The sequence below is a fragment of the Sorex araneus genome, chromosome 4 (assembly GCF_027595985.1).
Source record: "Sorex araneus isolate mSorAra2 chromosome 4, mSorAra2.pri, whole genome shotgun sequence".
Taxonomy (NCBI): Eukaryota; Metazoa; Chordata; class Mammalia; order Eulipotyphla; family Soricidae; genus Sorex; species Sorex araneus.
The window spans coordinates 48,582,877-48,604,341 of NC_073305.1; the positions used below are offsets into that span (position 1 = coordinate 48,582,877).

The window sequence follows — 21,465 nt, forward strand, 5'->3', positions numbered from 1 at the left end:
AAATAAACTGAGTACCTCCTGGTGTAGCCTCAAGCACCTCACACCCCAGATGAAATATCTTTCAAAAACAACCAACCAGGGGGCCAAAGCAATAGTACAGCAGGTAGGGTGTTTATTTATAACAACAATAAATATATTGTTATTTAGATAATAACAATATATTATCTAAAATGCTCATTTCTGACCATTTGTGAGTGAGTATGGTGAGTAGGGCACTTGCCTTGCACGTGGTTGCATATTCAGCTGTAAGGTTTTTTTTGTTCGGCTGTTACCAAAATGCAGGTGCAAACGTTCCCAGATAAAAGCAGAATTTGCTGTTAGCAGATCCACCTCACAAGAACTGATTTTACTTATTTTTTGTGGTGCCAAGGATTAACCCCAGGCCACACACATGCAAGGCATCCACTCTACTAATGAGCCACACCCCCAGTCCACATGCTCATTTTTTTGAGATATCATGATTTACAAAAAGGGTTAATGTCCCTCATGATTGTCCAAGAGTCGGTACCTACTGGCCCTTCGGCTCCTCTACCACCCTGGCTTGCCCCCATCCCCCAGCTAAGTAGTAGAGGCAGACCTTCAGAGGCTGATATCAGGTGCTGGAGCGGGTGATAGCACAGCAGGTAGGGCATTTGCATTGCACGAAGCCGACTGGGTTCCATTCCCAGCATCCCACATGGTCCCCCGAGCACTGCCAGGAGTTATTCCTGAGAGCAGAACCAGGAGTTAACCCCTGTGCATCACCGGGTGTGACAAAAAAGCAAAAACAACAACAACAACAAAAAACCCAGAGGCTGATATCATAGGCCAGTGTTTATTCCCTTAATATGTTTCTTTTTTTGTTTTAATTTGTTTTGGAGTCACACCCAGCAGTGCTCAGGGTTTATCCTAGCTTTGTGCTTAGGAATCACTCCTGACAGAACAATCTTCATGTTTTTTGGCGGGGTGGGGAGGCATGTCACAACCAGCAATGCTAAAGGGGTATTCTTGGGTCTGCCCCAGAATAGTCTTTTCAATAAGAGTGTTAGAACTGCTGGATATTCACAAGCAAAAGAGCAGAATTGCAGCCAGTCCTCACATGACACAAAATTAACTGAAAACATAATAGACCTAACTAGTATTTTAAATGATAAATTCTAGGGGCAGAAACAATAGTACGGGGGTAGGGTATTTGTCTTGCATGAGGCTGACCCTGGTTCTATCCCCTGGCATTCCATATGGTTCCTTGAGCACCACTATGAGTAATTCCTGAGTACAGAGCAGGAGTAAACCCTGAGCATCACCGGGTGTGGCCCAAACCCTCCACCTCCCAAAAAATAAATGAAACAAGAAAAAAAAAACCAAGAATTGTCATGACCTCAAGGTTAGGCAAAGCTGCCTTGATATGATATCAAAAAGCACAAGTGACAAAAAAAAATAGATTTTGACCAAAAAAAAAATATATTTTGGGGGGTGACATACTTCGCAGTGCTCAGGGTTTATTCCTCACTCTGTCCTCTGGAATCACTCCTATTACTACCTACCCACAGTACAACTTCACCAACTCCTAGATGTTGACAAACTTAAAACCTTTTATGCTGCAAACAATTAACAAGAACCACCAATTCCCAAAAGAATAGGGAAAGAAAAAAACCTTTGCAAATCATGTATCTTAAAAAGGACTTGTATCTAGAATATAAAAATAACTCTACTCAACAATAAAAAGACAAATAATCATACATAAAGGATCAGAATAGATATGTCTCCCTAAAAAGATAAGACGCATAGCCAATAGATGCCTAAAATATTTGTATTATCATTATCATGGCGTATTCGATATGCCAAAAACAGTAACAAGTCTCACAATGGAGAGATTACTGGTGCCCACTCGAGCAAATCGATGAACAAAGGGATGACAGTGATATGTATGTAAGGGACATGGGATAGAGAGTATTACTCCATTATTCAGGGTCTATTCCTTGCTCTATATTCAGGAGTGACCCCTGTCATTGCCGGGAGTACCATATGTAGTGCTGGGAATTTGAATGGGGTTGGCTGCTTGCGAAGTGCGTTATCTTTCCACCCTATTATCTGTTTATATATATATATCATAGATATTAAATATGCTATCACTTGTATCACTTGTCTTCCCGTTGATCTTCTATTTGCTCGAGTGGGCGCCAGTAACATTTCCATTTGTCCTTGTCACGTGCTAGTGTAGCCCAATGATATCTGCTCGCTCCAGGAACAGGAAGAGCCACCTGAAGAATCTGCCTCCAGTACTCATCATCAAATATGCTATATATAACATATATATTATATATCTGGTATATATAGCCTGTGGATGTTCAACAGGCTTTAGACCACCCATTTCACAGCGCAGGCCAGCATCTGGAAGTTTTGTGTTGGGTTGGGTATAAGAGATACCATTGTGTATTAAAAATTAAAAATAAAAAATAAATAAAAAAATTTTTTTAAAAAAAGAGATACCATTGTGGGTAATAGCTGAGATTGGGGGAAGGGGCAACCAGAAAATGGGGTCCCCTTACTCTCCATGCCAGAGTTCCCCAAACTTATTTAGCTTACTACCCCCTTTTCAGGAAAAAACTGTTCAGCACTCCCTAGAAAGTAACCTTTGTAAAGGTAACAAAACACTCCCCCAGATGCTTCCAAGGCTGCTCCCACCCTGCTGTATTATTTCAGTGCTCCCCGGGGGTGTTATCACCCGTTCTGGAAAACACTGCTTTCTGCTTGGAGAGCTCTGGGGAGTATTCGTAGAACTGCTCGCAACTTGCCAGCAGTCAGAATTAGGCTGGTAGTGCCTGCTCTGTTTGTCGCTAGTAACCAGCAATCTTTATATATATATATATATTTTGCTTTTTGGGTCACACCTGGCGATGCACAGGGGTTACTCCTGCCTTTGTACTCAGGAATTACCCCTGGCTGTGCTCAGGGGACCATATGGGATGCTGGGATTTGAACCCGAGTCGGCCGCGTGCAAGGCAAACGCCCTACCCGCTGTGCTATCTCTCCAGCCCCAGCAATCTTTATATTGATCTCACAACTAGCTCAGCTCTTTGCTGAGTGGTGGATAAAGTCTGTTCAGGGTTTTGCCCTCAGAGCCTGGTCCTGTGATAACGTTGGTAGTGTCTGTCAAGCTACCAACACAGCGATAACACAGCGGGTAGGGCATCTGCCTTGCACGTGGCCGACCCAGGTTCAATTCCTCCGTCCCTCTCGGAGAGCCCGGCAAGCTACCGAGAGTATCCTGCCCACACGGCATAGCATGGCAAGCTACCTGTAGCATATTAGATATGCCAGAAAACTAACAAGTCTCACAATGGAGACGTTACTGGTGCCCGCTTGAGCAAATTGATGAGCAACAGGATGACAGTGAGACAGTGATACAGTGATTATCATTTTCCATTAGGAAAAAGTAATCTAATTCTGTAATAAGATACTACTTAACAACCACTAGGATGGTTAGAATAAATAAAAATGACATATGTATATATACATATATATGTATATATATATATATATAGAGAGAGAGAGAGAGGGGGGGGGGGAGAGAGAGAGGGAGGACTCTTTAATGGGACCCAGGAGCAGAGATCCTCTACCTGTTTCTCCCAGTCTCCGGTGACCCAGGGATCATAAGCCACCTCCTGCCGGTGTGAGATAATCTCCTCATTGGCCACTGTCCAGAAATCATGGCTGCTTCTCCCAAAAGGGAGCATATAAATGAGGCCCCCATAACCATGCCAACAGATTCTGTGCCAGGCTGCTTTCCCTCGGGGCGCCCCACACGCTCCGGCCGAGCCTCATGCATGAGTGAACATATTCCTGGACTATCATCAGAAAGGAAAAAAAATATATATATATACACATATGTGTATGTTTATAAATATATATATGACTCTCGGAGAGCCCGGCAAGCTACTGAGAGTATCCTGCCCACACGGGAGAGCCTGGCAAGTTTCCCGTGGTGTGTTCGATATGCTAAATGTAGTAACAATAACAGGTCTCATTCCCCTGACCCTGAAAGAGCCTCCAATTGTTGGGAAAGACGAGTAAGGAGAGGCTAATCTCAGGGCTGGGAAGAAAGGAGATGTTACTGGTGCCCGCTCGAGTAAATCGATGAACAACGGGATGACATGATACAGTGATACACACACACACACACACACACACACACACACACACACATATAATTTTTTTGGGGGGTAGAAGGCTGTGGATAAATTAGAACTCTCATACATTACTAGCAGGAATGTAAAATAATGCAGCTATTTAGTAAAACATTCTGGCAGTTTTTTTAAATGTTAAAGAGGAATTTGTATGATTTGGTAATTTCAACTCCTACATATATAACCAAAAAAAGTGAAAACATATGCCCACACAAAAACAGTACAGGAATGTCCACAGTAGCTTTAAGCATAATAGCCAAAAGGTGGAAACAACCTAAATGTCCATTAGCCGATGAATAAATAAAATGTGGAACAGTAATACGATGAAATATTATCTGGCCATTCAAAAAAATGAAATAAATGATAGCACTGAATGAAACACACTAAGTGAAAGAAGGCAATTGCACAAGACCATGTATTTTGTAGGATATACTGAAATGAAATGTGGTTGCTTAGGGATGGAGGACTTGGGGAACATCCACGAGTGACTGTCAGTGGATGCAGGGGTTTTAATTACAAGTTCTAACATTGATTGTGGTGATATCTGTACAACTCTGTGACCAGACTAAAACCACTATCCATTTTTAAGTGGGTAGATTGTATATTCTGTGAATTATAGTTCAAAAGGCTATTGAGAAAAATGTTAACACTGAATGAAGCGTGCAGCAAACAGGAAACTCACCTCCCTCTCCAATTCATCCTCCTCTTCCAAAAGATCGTACACCTGCTCCAAGAGCTGAATCCCCAGGCCCTGGATTACATCAGCTCTCAAGACTTCAACTATTCTTCGGATCTTTTCAGAACCGGGCATGATAGCTAGAAAACAATTGCAAAGATGAGGAAAGTTACTTGAGGTTTAATGACTTCTTGCCTTTTTAGTGATTAAGAGTGCTATGTGGGGGCCAGAGAGACTGCAGAGAGGGCTGGAGTGCATGCTTTGCAGACATGAAGTCTTGGCTCCACTCCTGGCACTGCATGAAACCTCTGAGTAACAGCAGAAGTAACCCCCAGGCACCAAGCAGGTGGTACTCCCAAGCATCACCAGGGGTAGCCCCCAAACAACAAAACTGCTATATGTGTGTATGGGGGTGGGGGTGGGGGAGGGGGGCTAGAGAGATAGTACAGAGGGTAGGGTGCTTGCCTTATACGCAGCTGACCGGGGTTCAATCCCTGGTCCTGAGCACAGAGCCAGGAGTAAGCCCTGAGCACTGCTGGGTATGGCCAAGAACAAAACAGAAAACAAATACAAAAAGCTTTATGGGAGGAGCTGGAGAAATAATAACAGCGGTTAAGGCCCTTGCCTTGCCAACCCAAGTTTGATCCCTGACACCACTTATGTACCCCTGAGCCCCAATGGGAGTGATCCCTGAGCAGGAAGCCAGGAATAAGCCCTGAGGACAGCTGGATAAGACCAAAAGCCCACCAAAAAAAGTTCAGCAAAAGCCAGGGATATATAGTTCAGTGGTAGAGTACATGCATCATTTATATTAGGCACTGAGTTTGATCCCGAGCACTTCAAAATAAAAATTTAAATGTATACATGGGAGATACCACATCGCCACCAGCAGTGGCAGGAATGTGGTATGTGTGAGCACAGAGCCAGGAATAAGACCCAGTACTGCTAGCTGTGGCCCAACACCCTCCCTCCCCTCCCTCCCCTCCCCCACCAAAAAAAAAAAAAAAACATGAGCTTAAACGTCATGTCTCCTTACTATTTTCTATACCTAACAACCTAACAACTACAACTAATTTGAGGAAAATCAACAAAAATTCCAAACATGTTTTCACATTTTTTTTTGCTTTTTGTGTCATACCCAGCAGTACTCACAGCTTATTCCTGGCTCTGTGCTCAGGTTTCACACCTGATGGTACTCAGGGGACCGTATGTGATGCAGGAAGTCAAACCTGAATCAGCCACATGCCCTAACCCCTGTACTATCATTCCAGTCCGTTTTCACTTACATTTTTTTTTTGCCTTTGTTTGTTTTTGGGTCATACTTGGTGGTGTTCAGGACTTCTGGCCCAGGGATCAACCTGGTGGTGCTTAGGACCATATGGGTGCCAGGGATCAAACTTGGGTCAGCCACATGTAAGGCAAATACCCTACCTGCTGTACTATTCCTCCAGCCTCTGTTTATACTTTTTATTTTTTTTTGCTTTTTGGATCGCACCTGGCGATGCACAGGAGTTACTCCTGGTTCTGCATTCAGGAATTACCCCTGGCAGTGCTCAGGTGACCATATGGGATGCTGGGAACTGAGCCTGGGTCGGCTGAGTGCAAGGCAAATGCCCTACCCGCTGTGCTATTGCTCCAGCCCCTTCACTTACTTTTAAAACTCAATTTTCATGCAACTTCTCAGGAAGAACAATTGCTTGACAAAAAAATACATACCTTTTATGAAGTTATTTAAGTGGGGAAAAAACTGCACTGTGTTTGACACATTTATTGGAAATAAACGTTTCTTCTCAAGTACACTGAAAAAGCACAATCACCTGAAGGTAGCTCTTTAAAACGAAGCTCCTCCACCTCCTCTGCAACTTTACCATGAAGTATCAGCGTGTCCCGATACTTGCGATGAAGTTTAAATTCTGACACTGGATCTGGTATTGGCAGATCTTCACAGCTCTCTTTAGAATCCAATTTTAGGGTTTGAGTCATCATCTGTACCAAGTCACTCATTTCATTTGTATGACCTTTCCTGAGGGTGGGGGGAGGGAGACACCTTGTTATTTGATTTGGCTTCACGAGAATTTTTCACAGAAAAATTAGATTCAAAATGATCCATAGGGAAGTTATGCTTCCAAAGGGCCACATAAACTACCAGACAAGGACTTCCACAAATAACAAAATCGAATGAGAACGCAATGTAAAATGTACAAAATCTGTGGACAGGGTCTGGAACAGAGCCAGCAGCCTTGAGATCAATAGCAGGGCATTCTGGCCACAGAACCAAAGGACAGAGTTTACGACAGCCACTGCCACTGCAAAAGTGAGGGCAGAATCTTGGGGAGAGTCAGAAAGAGGCAGCCCCAGAGTCTGTGCATAAATTTGCCCAGGGCTGGGGATGTGGCTGAGTCATACAGCTCGGGCCTTGCTTGTGCTGGCACACACTGGCCCCTGACAAGCCCCTCCAGGACCCTTGAGCACTGAGCTAGAAATAACCCCAGCACTGCCAGGTGTGGCCCCAAAGCAAAAATAAATTTTAATAAATTCTGCTCAGCTTTTTCTAAGCAACTTAACTACAATCTACCTCTAAGTACTCAACTGGGGCCAGAGCTCCTGTACTATAGGCAGGGCGCTGGCCTTGCACGCAGCTCCCCTGGGTTCAGTCGCTGGCATCCCATATGGTTCCCCAGGCCCATCAGGAATGATTCATGAGTACAGAGCCAGGAGTAAGCCCTGAGCATTGCCAGATGTGGCCCAGCCCCCTCCCCCTCAAAAAAAGAAAAGAGAAGAAAGAAGGCCCATAATCATGAACACCATGAGGGAGCTGTAAGACAACCTTAAACAATCTATACTATATATAATTAGAATCCACAAGAGCAAAGGTAATTTAAAAAAAATCTGAATGAAATTCCAATTTATTCATTAGACATTTTTAGCTCTAGCATATACCAAAAAATCATTTATAAAAACATCAATGACAGTACAATAGATCTGGAATGCTACTATATATGTACATTTTTGATTACTTCAAAAAATATAATTTGTGAATGGAGGAGGGAAAAGCAGCTTACCCTTCCCTGGAATCCCCATCTGATTTATCAGTTGAACTTGTAGAAGAACTTAACTCATCCTCAGAGAGACCATGGGGCGGCTTCCTTTCCTAGTAATATTTGGCAAAAATAAATTTCCATGTGATAACGAAAATGTAATACACAAAACTGTCTCAAAAGCAAATCTAGACAAGCATACACCTAGGTCCAAGTAATAAGAAATGAACAAGGTTTCATAAGGACTGAAGCTACCTCGCCCAAATGACATCCCAGGTTCATCATGAAGTTTGATATATAAAGCTTGAGGAATACCAAGGTGAAATTTTACATAGCCTTTGAAAGTCTCAGCTATGACAATTCCTTCCCAGAGTAAAGTGGATGAAAAGTTCTGGTGTATTCCAAATCTCACACAGCTGGGGTTGATATCAAAAGGAATACTGACTTTTTGGTTTTAGAACTCGGTTCTCAGGGGACCATATGTAGTGACAGGGATTAAACCCAGATTGATCACATGCAAAGCAAATGCCCGACCCACTATATTGTCATTTTTTAGTTTTTTTTGCTTTTTTTAGATCACACCCGGCAATGCACAGGGGTCACTCCTGGCTCTGCACTCAGGAATTACCCCTGGCGGTGCTCAGGGGACCATATGGGATGCTGGGAATTGAACCTGGGTCAGCCGCGTGCAAGGCAAACGCCCTACCCGCTGTGCTATCACTCCAGCCCCTATATTGTCATTTTAACCTAAAAATAAAGTCACTACGGGAGCTGGAGAGTTAATACAGTGGGTACAGTGTTTGTCTTACACGCGGCTGATCAAGGTTCAATCCTGGCATTCAATATTCTGCCCCCAGCATTTCCAAGACTAATTCCGAAGTGCAGAGTGAAAGTAGCCCCTGGAATATGGGGCTTATTCCATTACCTGGAAATGACCATATCCCAAACAATAATAGCAATATAATAATAATAATAATAGCACTGTAGCACTGTTGTCCTATTGTTCATCGATTTTCTTTTTTTTTTTTTGCTTTTTGGGTCACACCTGGCAATGCACAGGGGTTACTCCTGGCTCTGCACTCAGGAATTACCCCTGGTCATGCTCAGGGGACCATATGGGACGCTGGGATTTGAACCCGGGTCGGCCGCGTGCAAGGCAAACGCCCTACCCGCTGTGCTATCTCTCCAGCCCCTCATCGATTTTCTTAAGCAGGCACCAGTAACGTCTCCATTGTGAGATTTCTTATTACTGTTTTTGGCATATTGAATTTACCCTGGGTAGCTTGCCAGGCTCTGCCATGTGGGCGGGATACTCTCTGGGATACTCTCGGTAGCTTTCTGGGCTCTCTGAGAGGGACAGAGAAATCCAACCCGGTCGGCTGCATGCCAGGCAAATGGCCTACCCACTGTGCTATCACTCCATCCAATAATAATAATAGTGCCATTAAATAAAAGCAACCACAGATTGCTCAATGTGAGAAACCTAAAATGCTTTTTAAAAAGATAAAGTAATTACACACAAATCTTACAATTTTGAGAAGATCTGGAGACAAGACTTAATGAAATTAAATCTTGGTTTGTGTGTGAGTTCCTGTACATGTCAGTGTATGTGCCTGTGCATGTGTGTACATGTGCCTGCGTGTACCCGTGTGCATGTCTGTATGTGTTTGCCAGTATGTGTGTGTGTGTGTGTGTGTGTAATATTTTTGGGCCACATCAGGTGGCAATGCTTGGGGAACTATCTACAGTGGTGGGTCAAACCAGAGTTAGCCACTTACAAGTTGAGTACTATCTCTCTGGCCCTCTATCATAGTATATATATTTTTATTTATTTATTTATTTATTTATTGCTTTTTGGGTCACACCTGGCAATGCACAGGGGTTACTCCTGGCTTTGCACTCAGGAATTACCCCTGGTCATGCTCAGGGGACCATATGGGACGCTGGGATTTGAACCCGGGTCGGCCGCGTGCAAGGCAAACACCCTACCCGCTGTGCTATCTCTCCAGCCCCGTATCATAGTATATTTTTTAAAACACAAGTATTTGTTATGTTCAAAGACAATATTTGTATTTAAAAATGTGCTCCTAAAAATAATGTCAGAAACTACAATACAAAAACATGGAATTACCCCAGGGTGTTGGAGCACAGGCTGGAAACCTTGCAATTACACACTTAGCCGCCAGATGGTGCCCCTACACTGTCTGTACTTGAGACGGTAGGTTTCTTGATTAGCAAATGAGTCTGAAACCTGAACAGGGAGAATAAGTCGTGTCACCTGGTGGACGCTCTTTGTTTTGTTTGTTTTGGGGCCACACCCAGCAGTGCTCAGGGGTTACTTCTGGCTCTGCACTCAGGCATCACTCCTGATAGACTCAGGGGACCCTATGGGATGCTGGGGATCAAACTGGGTACGCTGTGTGTAAGGCAAGTGCCCTCCCCACAGTGCAGTGCTACTGCTTGGGCCCCTGGTGGAGGCCCCTTTATTGGCTGGCAGGGAATCACCTAGCAATGACCTTGGGGTGTTTGCAGCAGGGCCCCCTCGCAAAGTGCCCGTACTGCAGCCTTTGAGCCTCTCTATGGTCCCAGGGTCTTATGTTCAAGACTCCCTAGGAAAGAAACTTAACTGGAAACTGAAAAATGGTGCTTGGTATTTGTGCTTGAAAAATGAGTTCGCTTAGTGAAGTAAACATAGTCCCTTTAATTCTGAGCAGTAATTTCCTTTGTCCAATGCACTGAGTTATGTATTAGGCCAGCACCACCCCAGAGGTCAACGTTGCCGACATCTCTGAGGGCCAGTCACTGCATTAGGCTCATGGGTAACAGACACGGCCACCGTCCCCATCAGGTACCTGAGCAGCACCAGAGTCAGAAGTCAGACACGGGGAAGGGCTGGGCTCTCCTTCCTCTCGTGGGTTCCCTGACCCCGCTGCACTCAGAGAAGCTCTCCTCAGGGAAGGGCCTGAAAGAGGAGACACTGAGCGTTATTTGCAGTGTGCTGCCTCAAAGGAAGACAGCTTTGCGATGGGCGTGGAAGGTATCCCAGGCTGCATTGGCCAGCCTCAAGTGACGCAAACAGGACATGCACTATCATTCTGGCATCTGACTCCACACTTCAAATCTCAGCTCCAGGTCGAGCAGCAATGTGACCTGAGACAATGGTTACTTACCACCCCCCACCCCAGCCTCAGTTTCTTTAGTTGCAAAGTGGGGATAATGCTGCCTGCCTTGGAGGGTTACTGTCAGAAGGAAATGAGAGCCTGCTAAAATGCTCATCATAATACTTAAGACAGTCAGCATTCAAGAAATTGAAACTGCAAGGCCATCTCTAGAGAAACTCAGAATGCCAGGAAAGAGAATAGCACTCAGCCCTGGGTAGTATCATTCTCCGGACTCCGTTCTCTGCCCCCAAGAAAAGCAGCAGACTCTGAGCATGTTTAACACATTAAAGAATCACTCGACTTCTTGTCTGAAATCCCCAGCAATTACTGTTTCTCTAAGCGCTCTTCCTCTCTCTCTTCCTCATGGGACCCTCACTCCCTGTGATACGCCCGGCTGTGTGGGCCTAGCGGTTAGTGCTCTGACACTAGCAGCCACCAGAGCTACACCTAGGGATACCAGGAATCAAACAAAGGGCCTCCCACATATTAGGCATGAGACGTGCCATATAAGTCATTTCCCCACCCCTCTTTATCTCTTTCACTACCCATTCTCTCTGCTAATGCAAGTTCAAGTTCCAATATCCTGTGCTGGTTTTTCAAAGGCTTGACTTGGACTTTTCAAAAACGCTTCCTAGTCAGTTTCCCAAATGGTTTACTAATGCTTGTTAATTCTTAAGAGCCCCCACCCCCGCCGCCACACACACACACACACACACACACACACACACACACACACACACACACACACACACACACACACACACAGAATCAGGGCTGATGTCCGTGAACCATGTCAACCACCACCAGCAGAGGAATGAGAGAGCAGCTTTACCTGCAGGGTGCGTTTCTTCTTGTGACTGCTTCAGCCGCCTTCTCTCTCTTGCTGATAACGGTCGGTCCTGTTAAAAGAAAGTCAGAGCCACTCCAGTCCCACTCACCACTCTTAGAACCCCTCGGTGCATGAGGAGTGTGGAAAAGACACAGGCCGTGAAAGGGGGGTCCACGTGACAGTGGCCTACAGCAGGTGATAGCGAGGAGCTAGGAAAGACCACAGCCCACATTCCTGGGAAGTGCTCATTTTCAGAAGGGAAATGGGATGGGGGTGGAGGGAGATGGTATTTGGATTTCCCCAGATTAAGAATCTACTTGGTCTCTTGGTCTCCATGATTAACTGAAGTGACCATCTGTCCGTGTCAAAGTTTCTGCTGAAGAGCATAAATCTGATCTTTCCAATGTTTGGCAAAAAACAGAGCAAAGTTACTTGAATAAAGAACTCGACAACGTGTGCAGGATTTTACAGCCAAATAACTCTGTCAGGGGCTGGAGCGATAGCACAGCGGGTAGGGCGTTTGCCTTGCACGCGACCAACCCAGGTTCAATTCCCAGCATCCCATATGGTCCCCCGAGCACTGCCAGGAATGCTGAATGCAAAGCCAGGAGTAACCCCTGTGCATTGCCGGGTGTGACCCCCCCCAAAAAAAAAAGCAAACAACTGTTAGATTTATTTTCAGATCTGGAGCTGGAGTGATAGCTAAACAGGCTCAAAGCATCCTTTGCCTGTGGGAGATCCGGGCTCCATCCCTAGCACCCTGTGGAGCCCAAGCCCAGAGCTAGCAGAAGCCCCCAGGCACTGCTACAGCTGGCCCCCACACAAATCTACCAACCTTTGACGATGAGACCTCCGTGCCCCTTGAACTGCTCACAGAGACAGAGACCACCGTGCTCTGCCTTTCAGCATTCGTTTGTGCTGGCGTGACATCCCCTTTTCCAGAAGTAGGAAGAGAAGGCAAATGTTGAGGAAGAGCCTCTTGGAACTTTAAAATGTTTCAAAAAATAAATGAAATATTTTTTAAAAGGGTGGATAAGAGAAGATTATCAGTTTCATACACAGTCACTCACAAAGCACCCCCCACACACTGCGAAGTCTCCTGTGTCAGTGACGCGCTCTCAAAACACTTCAAAACTTTTCTTTTTTTTTTTTTTTTTGCTTTTTGGGTCACAACCCAGCGATGCTCAGGGGTTACTCCTGGCTTTACACTCAGGAATTACTCCTGGGGGACCATATGGGATGCCGGGGATCGAACCCGGGTCGGCTGCGTGCAAGGCAAACGCCCTACCCGCTGTGCTATCTCTCCAGCCCCAAAACTTTTCAAATCTGTAGCTGATTTCTTAGCAAAGAAACTTTGCTAAGAGTAACTCTCTATCAAAAAGGTTTACAGAGAGGGTGCTGTGAAAATAATTCAAGTAATGAGGCATCAGTGACTATGCAGAAGCCAAGAAACTGCTCACCAACATGACCCAGGAGAGATCAGAGTTTGGTACTTGTCAGTCTGTCCCCTCTAGTTCTCAAAACAGTCAGTGCCCCCTGGTGAGATGGACAGTGGGCAGTAAGATAAAATGCTTACTATGAGGACCTCTGAAAAGCAGTATCTAGCATCTTGCTGCTGCCACCCTTCTCCATAAATTCTTGCATCTCGTATATGCCCTTTTGGGGAACTGTAAGTCTTTCGAAACAGAAGCCCAATTCCCTGGAGTCTGTTTCCCGAGCAGGACTGACCTCTCTCTTTTCCCCACGGTGCTCTGTCTGTTCTTGTTTCCTCTGCCGTCGCTGTCGAGACAAAGAAGGGTCAGACCCAGAACTGTGTGGCAGTAAGCCTCGATGAATCCTGTCCTGCTTCTCCGGAATACATTCATCAGAAACTTGATCCTTAAAAAATAGTAAAATGAGACAAATGACATAGTGAAAAAATGTGTTTTAATTCTGCTGTGCTGTAGATGGAACTCTGGGCCTGACACATGTGAGAATGTGCTTTGCCAATAAGCCACATTTCTGGCCCTGAAGCTGCATTTTGAACTTGTTTGTTTGTTTGTTTTTGCTTTTTTGGGGGTCACACCCAGCGATGCTCAGGGGTTACTCCTGGCTTTGCACTCAGGAATTGCTTCTGGCAGTGCTTGGGGAACCATATGGGATGCAGGGGGGGGGGGGATTGAACCCGGATCAGCTGCGTGCAAGGCAAATACCCTACCCGCTGTACTATCACTCCAGCCCCTGCATTTTGAACTTTTAAATGGCCAAATCTTCCATGCCCACCTTTAAAATTATGCTTAAACATATAAGCAGTGTAGACAGGCCAATGCAAAATACCAACATAAGTTATTCACATATTCTGTTTTTTTTTCTTTTTCCTTTACCCAAATAAAAGTATTTTCGGGGCTGGAGCGATAGCACAGCAGGTAGGGCATTTGCCTTGCACGCAACCAACCCGGGTTCGATTCCCAGCATCCCATATGGTCCCTTGAGCACCGCCAGGTGTAACCCCTGTGCATCACCGGGTGTGACCCAAAAAGCAAACAAAAAAAAAAAGTATTTTCATTAAATTACTCAGATGTTGGGCTGGAGTCACAGTACACCAGCCAGGGTTTGATCCCCAGCATCGCAGCATCCCCAGAGTATCCCTGAGCATGGCCAGGAGTAACTCCTAAGGGCAGAGCCAGTGACTCAAAAAAACAAAACTAACAAAAAATTTATCCATATTGTTATTAAACTGAAACTCTGATGTTAGTTTTTCAATTTTTTAAAAAATGTTTTTCTAACTTTTAGTAAGGCATCAATTAAATCCACTTTTTGTTTAGTTTAGTTTTGTTTTGGGGGGTTGCACCCCCAACTGTGCTCAGTGCTTACTCCTGGCTCTGTGCTCAGGGATCACTTCTGGTAGTGCTCGGGGAACCATATGGGATGCCAAGGACCCAATCCAAGTCAACCACATGAGTTAAGTGCCCTACTCACTGTACTATCACTCCAGCCCTTAAATCCACTTTAATATACATTTACTTTGCAAATAAACTTTAGTTATTTGGATAGACCATAAAAAACACAATAAAAAGAGCACCGAGTTTGAAATCAGAATTGCCGTTTCTGAGAAACTAAGTCTCCCTGAACTTCAGTTTCCTAACTGATAAATCAGTAAAATGCTGCACTTCATGAATGGGGCTGAGAAGAGATGGTGTATGAATGCTCAAAACATTATCAGTAGTAAAAATAAAAATCACTATCAATAGTAATGATAATACAAATAATCTTTGTTAAGTTAAAAAGATCACCCTGGGTTTAGTATTTCAGCTAACGTATACAAACATTGAAACAGGACTAGAGGGGCTTGAGGGATCTCATGGTGGGTAGGGCGTTTGTCTTGGACACAGATGACTGGAGTTCAATCCCCAGTATCTCATATGGTCCCCAGAGCACTACCAGGAATAATTACAGAGCCAGCCGTTAGCCTTGAGCATGGCCAGGTGTGACCCCAAACAAAAACAAAACAAACAAAAAAAGAATCAAAGATTTTGGGACTGAAAAGATAGTACAGCAGGTAGGGCATAGTACAGGAGGTAGGGCATTTGCCTTGAACACAGCCAACCTGGTTTGATCCCCGGCATCCCATATAGTTCCTGGAGCACGCCAGGAGTGATCCCTAAGTGTAGAGCTAGGAGTAACTCCTGAGCACCACTGGGTGTGGCTCCCCCAAAAATAAATAAATAAGGCACAGAGCAATAGGGTAGGGTACTTGTCTCACATGTAGCTGACCCAAGTTCAATCCCTGGCAACCCATACAGTCCCCTGAACCTGTCAGGAATGATCCCTAAATGCAGAGCCAGAAGTAAGCCTTGAGCACTGCCAAATATGGCTCAAAATAAAAATAAATAAAATAGGGGCTGGAGAGATAGCACAGCAGGTAGGGCGTTTGCCTTGCACTCGGCCGACCCAGGTTCAAATCCCAGCATCCCATATGGTCCCCTGAGCACGGCCAGGGGTAATTCCTGAGTGCAGAGCCAGGAGTAACCCCTGTGCATCGCCAGGTGTGACCCAAAAAGCAAAATAAATAAATAAATAAATAAAATAAACATTACATTTACATTTATATTTAAATTTTATATACATATTTGTAAGTTCTTAGGAACTTTATATATATATAAAACTTAAGATGCATTAGAAATGTGTGTGTGTATATATATATATATATATTTAATTCCTAAGAAATCAGATCAATCCACTAACTTTTCAAAAACTAGAAGGATTATGGTATTATCTGGTAGCTGGAACTACCCATTCCCTGGGAAGACTACAGAAGGTCAAACAAACAGGAAAAACATATAAACCGCATGCTTTAGCAGGACGGGAAAACTGGAGATACTGGTGGAGGAAAGGTCACATGTTAATTGGATTGGTGCTGGAACACTGTATTCCCTGAAACAACTGCTTTATGAATAATTTTGTAAATCACAGTATTTAAATAAACTAAATTATTGTTTTAAATAGCAACTTTCAACCACGACAAGGCACGGAATGAATCTAAGACTTCCATGGGTCCCATCCTTTGGGTTCCATTAGGTTTAAACCAGTACATAGAGTAACAGATTTTCCTAAAATGTCAACTAAAGCACAACCAGAGCAGATAGCCATCTGTCACCGATGTCTCCAGTGCCTGGTGCAGATCACTCACCTGGTCCTTCGGCTTTTGGTTTATGTTCAGGGGCTGCAGAGGCTTCACTGGAACATTCCTTTGCCCAGCAACATCATCAGAGGAGCACGTGGGAGTGAGGGCTCCAGGCTGAGGGCTGGGCGCAGTGCCATCCTGAAGCCTCTCCTTCATTTGAGAAAGAGCGCGTTCACTTTCTAGCTCATTCACAGCCTCTGCGCCTCTTGGCTGATCCTCGTGAACCACTTTGCTCCCTGAGTCCCTCCTCTCTGCAGGTAGGAGGTCAATATCCACCCTGCTGATTGTGGCCAGGGATTCTGCAGTGCTGCTCAGGTCTGCTTTGCACGTGGGGTCTCTCATATTTGCAGGTGTCTTCAAGGGCCCAACAACTATGGGTTTCTCCTGGGACAAACATCGGTCTTCAGCCTAGGTGAAAATAAGCTTCTAAGTTACTACGCCACTCCTCAGTACATTGCCCCAAGGAAAGACTCAAAGATCTGTGAACAGCAGCAGCATCCACAATGGTCTGAAGGTGGACACTCAAATGCCCATTAGCAGGTGAGTGGACGGATGCAGTGCATACATCCACTGGAATGATAGAAAGTCTGAGAAGGGAATAAAGTTCTAATATATTCTCCAATATGGATAAATCTTGAAAACATGCTAAGGGGAATAAGCCAGACACAGAGGAATCATACAAATATTGTATGATTCCACTTACACTAGGTACCTAAAAGGCAAGTACACAGAAAGTAGATCATCCATTACTGGGACTTAACAGTAGAGGCATTGGAGGGGGGGAGAGTTGCTTAATTGGTGCAAAGTTTCTGTTTGAGATGAGGAAAGGGTGTTTGGAAGTTGGTGAAGGAGGTTGCATAACACTGTGGACATAATTAAGGTCACTAAGTTGTATGCTTAACTATGACTCAAATGGGAGCTTCAGACTGAGTGAAGCTGGTCAGAATTAGAGCAACAGGCACAGAATGATCTCTCATAAGTGGTGCATAAAGAAACAAAGCAAGGGTTTAACAGACACCCAAGGCAACAGAAGGGAAGGGTGAGGAATGGGGGAGTGGGGAGGCTGGGGTCATGCACCGGGGTGCTTAAATAATTTTTTTAATGACTCAAATGGGGCCAGAGAGATAGCTCCAAGGACTGGCACGCAAGTCCTTGGAGCTATGCAGGAGCCCCGGGTTTGAGTCTCAGTGTGGTACGATCCACTGGGCACTACTATGGTCCCAAGGATACAAAAACAGAAAACAACAACAACAAAGAGTCAAGTGGCAATTTTTATATACACCTGTCATAATAATAAAACAAATTAATAATCAATAACCTAAATATGAGCTACAATGACCATACTCCTAGAAGAAAACTTAGGCAAACATTTTTAAGACCTAGGATATGGCAAAAAATTCTCGGGTAGAACCCCTGAAGGGGAACAACAACAGTCACAACAACACAAAGGAAACAGGGCCAGGGAGGCATCTCACAGGGCTGCAGTGCCTGCTTTGCACGCAGGAGCACTGGGCATGGCCTGGTCCCCCAAACACCGCCAGAAGTGGCCTCCAGTAGGACTGGGTGGGGCACGATCAGAAAAAAAGAAAAGAAAAACATGACTTCTTCAGTAGTGTGGTTGTGACAGAGTAGAGCACATGTTTTTTATATACAAATTTAATCTCTGGCTCCATATACACACACACTTATAAGATAAACTGGAACAAGGGCTGGATAAATAGAAAGGCCTTTGCCTTTACATGTTCTGACCTGGGTGTGATCCTGAACCCCACCAGGAGTGATCACTGAGTTCAGAGCCAGGAGTAAGCCCTGAGCACTGCTGGGTGTGGCTCAAAAACAAAGGACGAGATCCCACAATGGGGCCAGAGAGAGAGCACAGCAGGTAGGGCACTTGCCTTGAACACAGTTAACCCAGGTTCGACTGCCTGCATCCCATGTGGTTTCCCACGCCCACGAGGAGTGACCCTGGAGTGCAGAGCCAGGAGTAAGCCCTGAGCACTTCCAGGGAAGACCCCAAAACAAAGGAAACAAAATCCCACACTGGAGCCCAGGGGCAGCTCAGCACTCAATGCTTGCCTTGTAGGCACGGGAGCTTCCCTTTGAGGCAAGAGCCATCCTGGTGGCACTGCTGTTTGGAATTCCTGGCACCATAACTAAAAACCAAAAACCCAAACCCAGAACACAGAATGCAATCTCACGTGGCAACTGAGCATGTGTGAGCACAGCACTAAGGTGGTCACTCGCCATCCAGAAAGGCCACCCTGCAACCAAGTCTTGCACCCCCACTTCCCAACAGCCAAAGGGAAAGGGAAAGTTTTGACAATCAAAATCTAAACAAGAAGAAACATACCATCATACATGTCTTGGAGCCCTCAGACGCGCACTGTCGGGAGGGAACAGCCTCGTGGTTTGAGTCAGCCTTTCCAGGAACCACTGTAGCAACAGGCTTGGATTTAGAGTCACCATTTTTAATGTTATTTTTGGACGTTTTTCTTTATGAGAAAGAAGAAAAAGTCATCAAAATAGTGAAGATAAAGGGTTTTTAGGTATATGAAAAAAGACACATATGTATTATACTCCCTTAAAGAATTGCTCCATTAAAAAAAAATTCCTTATTTTTCTTTGATCTTCTTCTGATTTTTGTTCATTTTTGTTGTGATTTCTGGTTTGAGGGCCATACCTGGCAGTTCCCAGGTTAGTGCCAGGGGACTATGTAGTGTGAAGGATGCAAAACATCCTTTGAGTTACTTCTTAGTCCTTTTTCTCTTGAGAATTTCTTTTTCTGGGGGGGCAGGGCGGGGTGGAGCATACCCAGCTGTGCTCAGGGTTTAATCCTGGTGCTGTGCTCAGGAGGGACTCATACTGGTGCTCAGGGGACCCTGTGTGGTACAAGGGGTCGGAAGTGGAGTCACAGCTACAACAGCCACACACAAAGCAAATACCTTGCCTCCAGTACAGTTTCTGGGCCCCTGATTATTTGTTCTCGTGGGTCCCAAGGGTTAAACCTAGGTCTTCCATATGCAAGCATGTGCCGGATCACTGAGCTACATCTCTGGCCTCCACTTTAAGTAGCTAGAGAGAAAGTTCAGGTGCTAAGGTGCTTGCCTTGCATCACACTGACCCCGGTACAACTCTCCTACACTGTGTGGTGCCCTGAGCACCGCCAGGAGTAATCTCTAAGCACAGAACCAGGAAGAGCGCCTGAATACCTCTGGGTATGATTGAAAAATAAATAGAGGGGCTAGAATGATAGTATAGCGGGTAGGGCATTTGCCTGGCATATAGCTGACCCAGGTTCGGTCCGTGCATCCCATATGGTTCCCTACACACCACCAGGAGTGATTCCTGAGTGAGTGCAGAGCCAGAAGTAACCCCTGAGCACTGCCAGGTGTGACCCACAGAGCCATGAATTAAAAAAAAAAAAAAGGAAAAACAATAAACACCTTAGGAAAACCCTATTTTCTAACACAGTACATAACATAATAGATTTTTAAATTTGGTTCCTAAAAATAGTTCCTCTTAAAACATAAAACCACATTCAGTATGTTTTAGAATCCTCTGAGGACTACTTTTTCAAATGGTTCTCCAAATTGCTAATTTTAGCAATTATGCAAATCTCAACATGTGTTCAGATCATGCAGTTTTATTTCCTGTTTGTAAAAATATCAGTAGGGGCTAGAGAGAGTGTTCAATGGGCTGGAGCACAGGCTGAAGGAGACCCCGATTTAAGCTTTGGTCCACATTGTCCTCCAGCACTGTTGGATAACATTGGGTTGTCCTTGCTCCTCCTGCAGGGAGCTTAGGTTTACTGAGTTACTCCCACAACAGTGCCCCTGAGGCACACCCAATTCCATCAAGCACCAATAATCCTATATGGCTTTTCTCTTTCCTTTATGTCCCTTGCATGGTTTAGCAATGTCCTTTCTGTGTAGACACAGGAAGACAGTTGATGCTATGCTGTGTAACATGGAGTTAATTGACTTCAAAATAATATTTACTCCTAGGCATCCATATTTACTTGACTTAAGCCTCAGCTACCTTTAGTTCCTAGCACTCCAAAAGCAGGGTCCCGGTAGGGCGTTTGCCTTGCACTCGGCCGACCTGGGTTCAAGTCCCAGCATCCCATGTGGTTCCCTGAGCACCGCCAGGAGTAATTCCTGAGTGCAGAGCCAGGAGTAACCCCTGTGCATTGCCAGGTGTGACCCAAAAACCAAAAAAAAAAAAAAATCAAAAGCAGGGTCCCGATGAAGGGACTGGATGGACCCAGGACAAGCTATAAGCTACCCTGGCAATGAAAGGGGACAAGCTAAGTGCCATAAGTATAAGAGCATGGTCATCAACAAACTCTGTAATGACTCAAAAAGAAGTAACTGAATAAGGACCCCGCAAGGGCTGGAAAGACTAACCTGGCCTGAGGACTGTGGTCTGGAATATATAGTGAGATGTCCCCAGGAAGAGCCAATGTTTAAGCTTACTGTGTTCATACAAAATGACTAGAAATATTATAAGAAGTAAATTTATGGGGCTGGAGTGCTAGCAAAGCGGGTAGGGCATTTGTCTTGCACATGGCTGATCCGGATTTGATTCCCAGCATCCCATATGGTCCCCTGAGCACCGCCAGGAGCTATTTCTGAGTGCAAAACTAGGAGTAACCCCTGTGCATCGCCGGTGTGACCCAAAAAGCAAAAAAAAAAAAAAAAAAAAAAAAAAGAAGTAAATTTACTATGATTGGTTAAATGGATTACTAGCTGAGGAAAGGAGAAAGCAATATACCCTAGATGGAATCCTGCCCTTGAGCGTATCTCCTAGTAATCTAGAGTGCTGAACCTTCACATGAGATTTTGTCCTTGAGTTAATCTCCTAGAACTTCCCCTAGAGGAGTGGCTTTACCTCTCTTTGTTGTTATGACAATGTTCAACCCCACCTATGTGT

At 44.8% G+C, this 21,465-nt stretch overlaps 1 protein-coding gene across 2 annotated transcripts in view; it reads right to left on the reverse strand.

Annotated features, from left to right (window-relative positions):
• The window catches only part of NEK4 (NIMA related kinase 4), a 34,854-nt gene that overhangs the window by 3,773 nt on the left and 9,616 nt on the right, over positions 1-21,465 (reverse strand). Inside the window, exons 6-15 of one of the 2 annotated variants that reach the window (XR_008629779.1) lie at positions 18,884-19,025; positions 16,540-16,941; positions 13,599-13,748; positions 12,706-12,855; positions 11,874-11,940; positions 10,733-10,842; positions 7,905-7,993; positions 6,660-6,865; positions 4,849-4,982; positions 578-707 (exon numbers count right to left, since the gene is read on the reverse strand). Coding sequence is in view for 1 of the 2 variants with exons in the window: in XM_055135323.1 (XP_054991298.1) it covers positions 4,849-4,982; positions 6,660-6,865; positions 7,905-7,993; positions 10,733-10,842; positions 11,874-11,940; positions 12,706-12,855; positions 13,599-13,748; positions 16,540-16,941; positions 18,884-19,025 (1,450 nt within the window). In the remaining variant the exon portion in view is untranslated. The remainder of the gene's footprint in view (positions 1-577; positions 708-4,848; positions 4,983-6,659; positions 6,866-7,904; positions 7,994-10,732; positions 10,843-11,873; positions 11,941-12,705; positions 12,856-13,598; positions 13,749-16,539; positions 16,942-18,883; positions 19,026-21,465) is intronic. The other variant, XM_055135323.1, reaches the window with a different exon arrangement.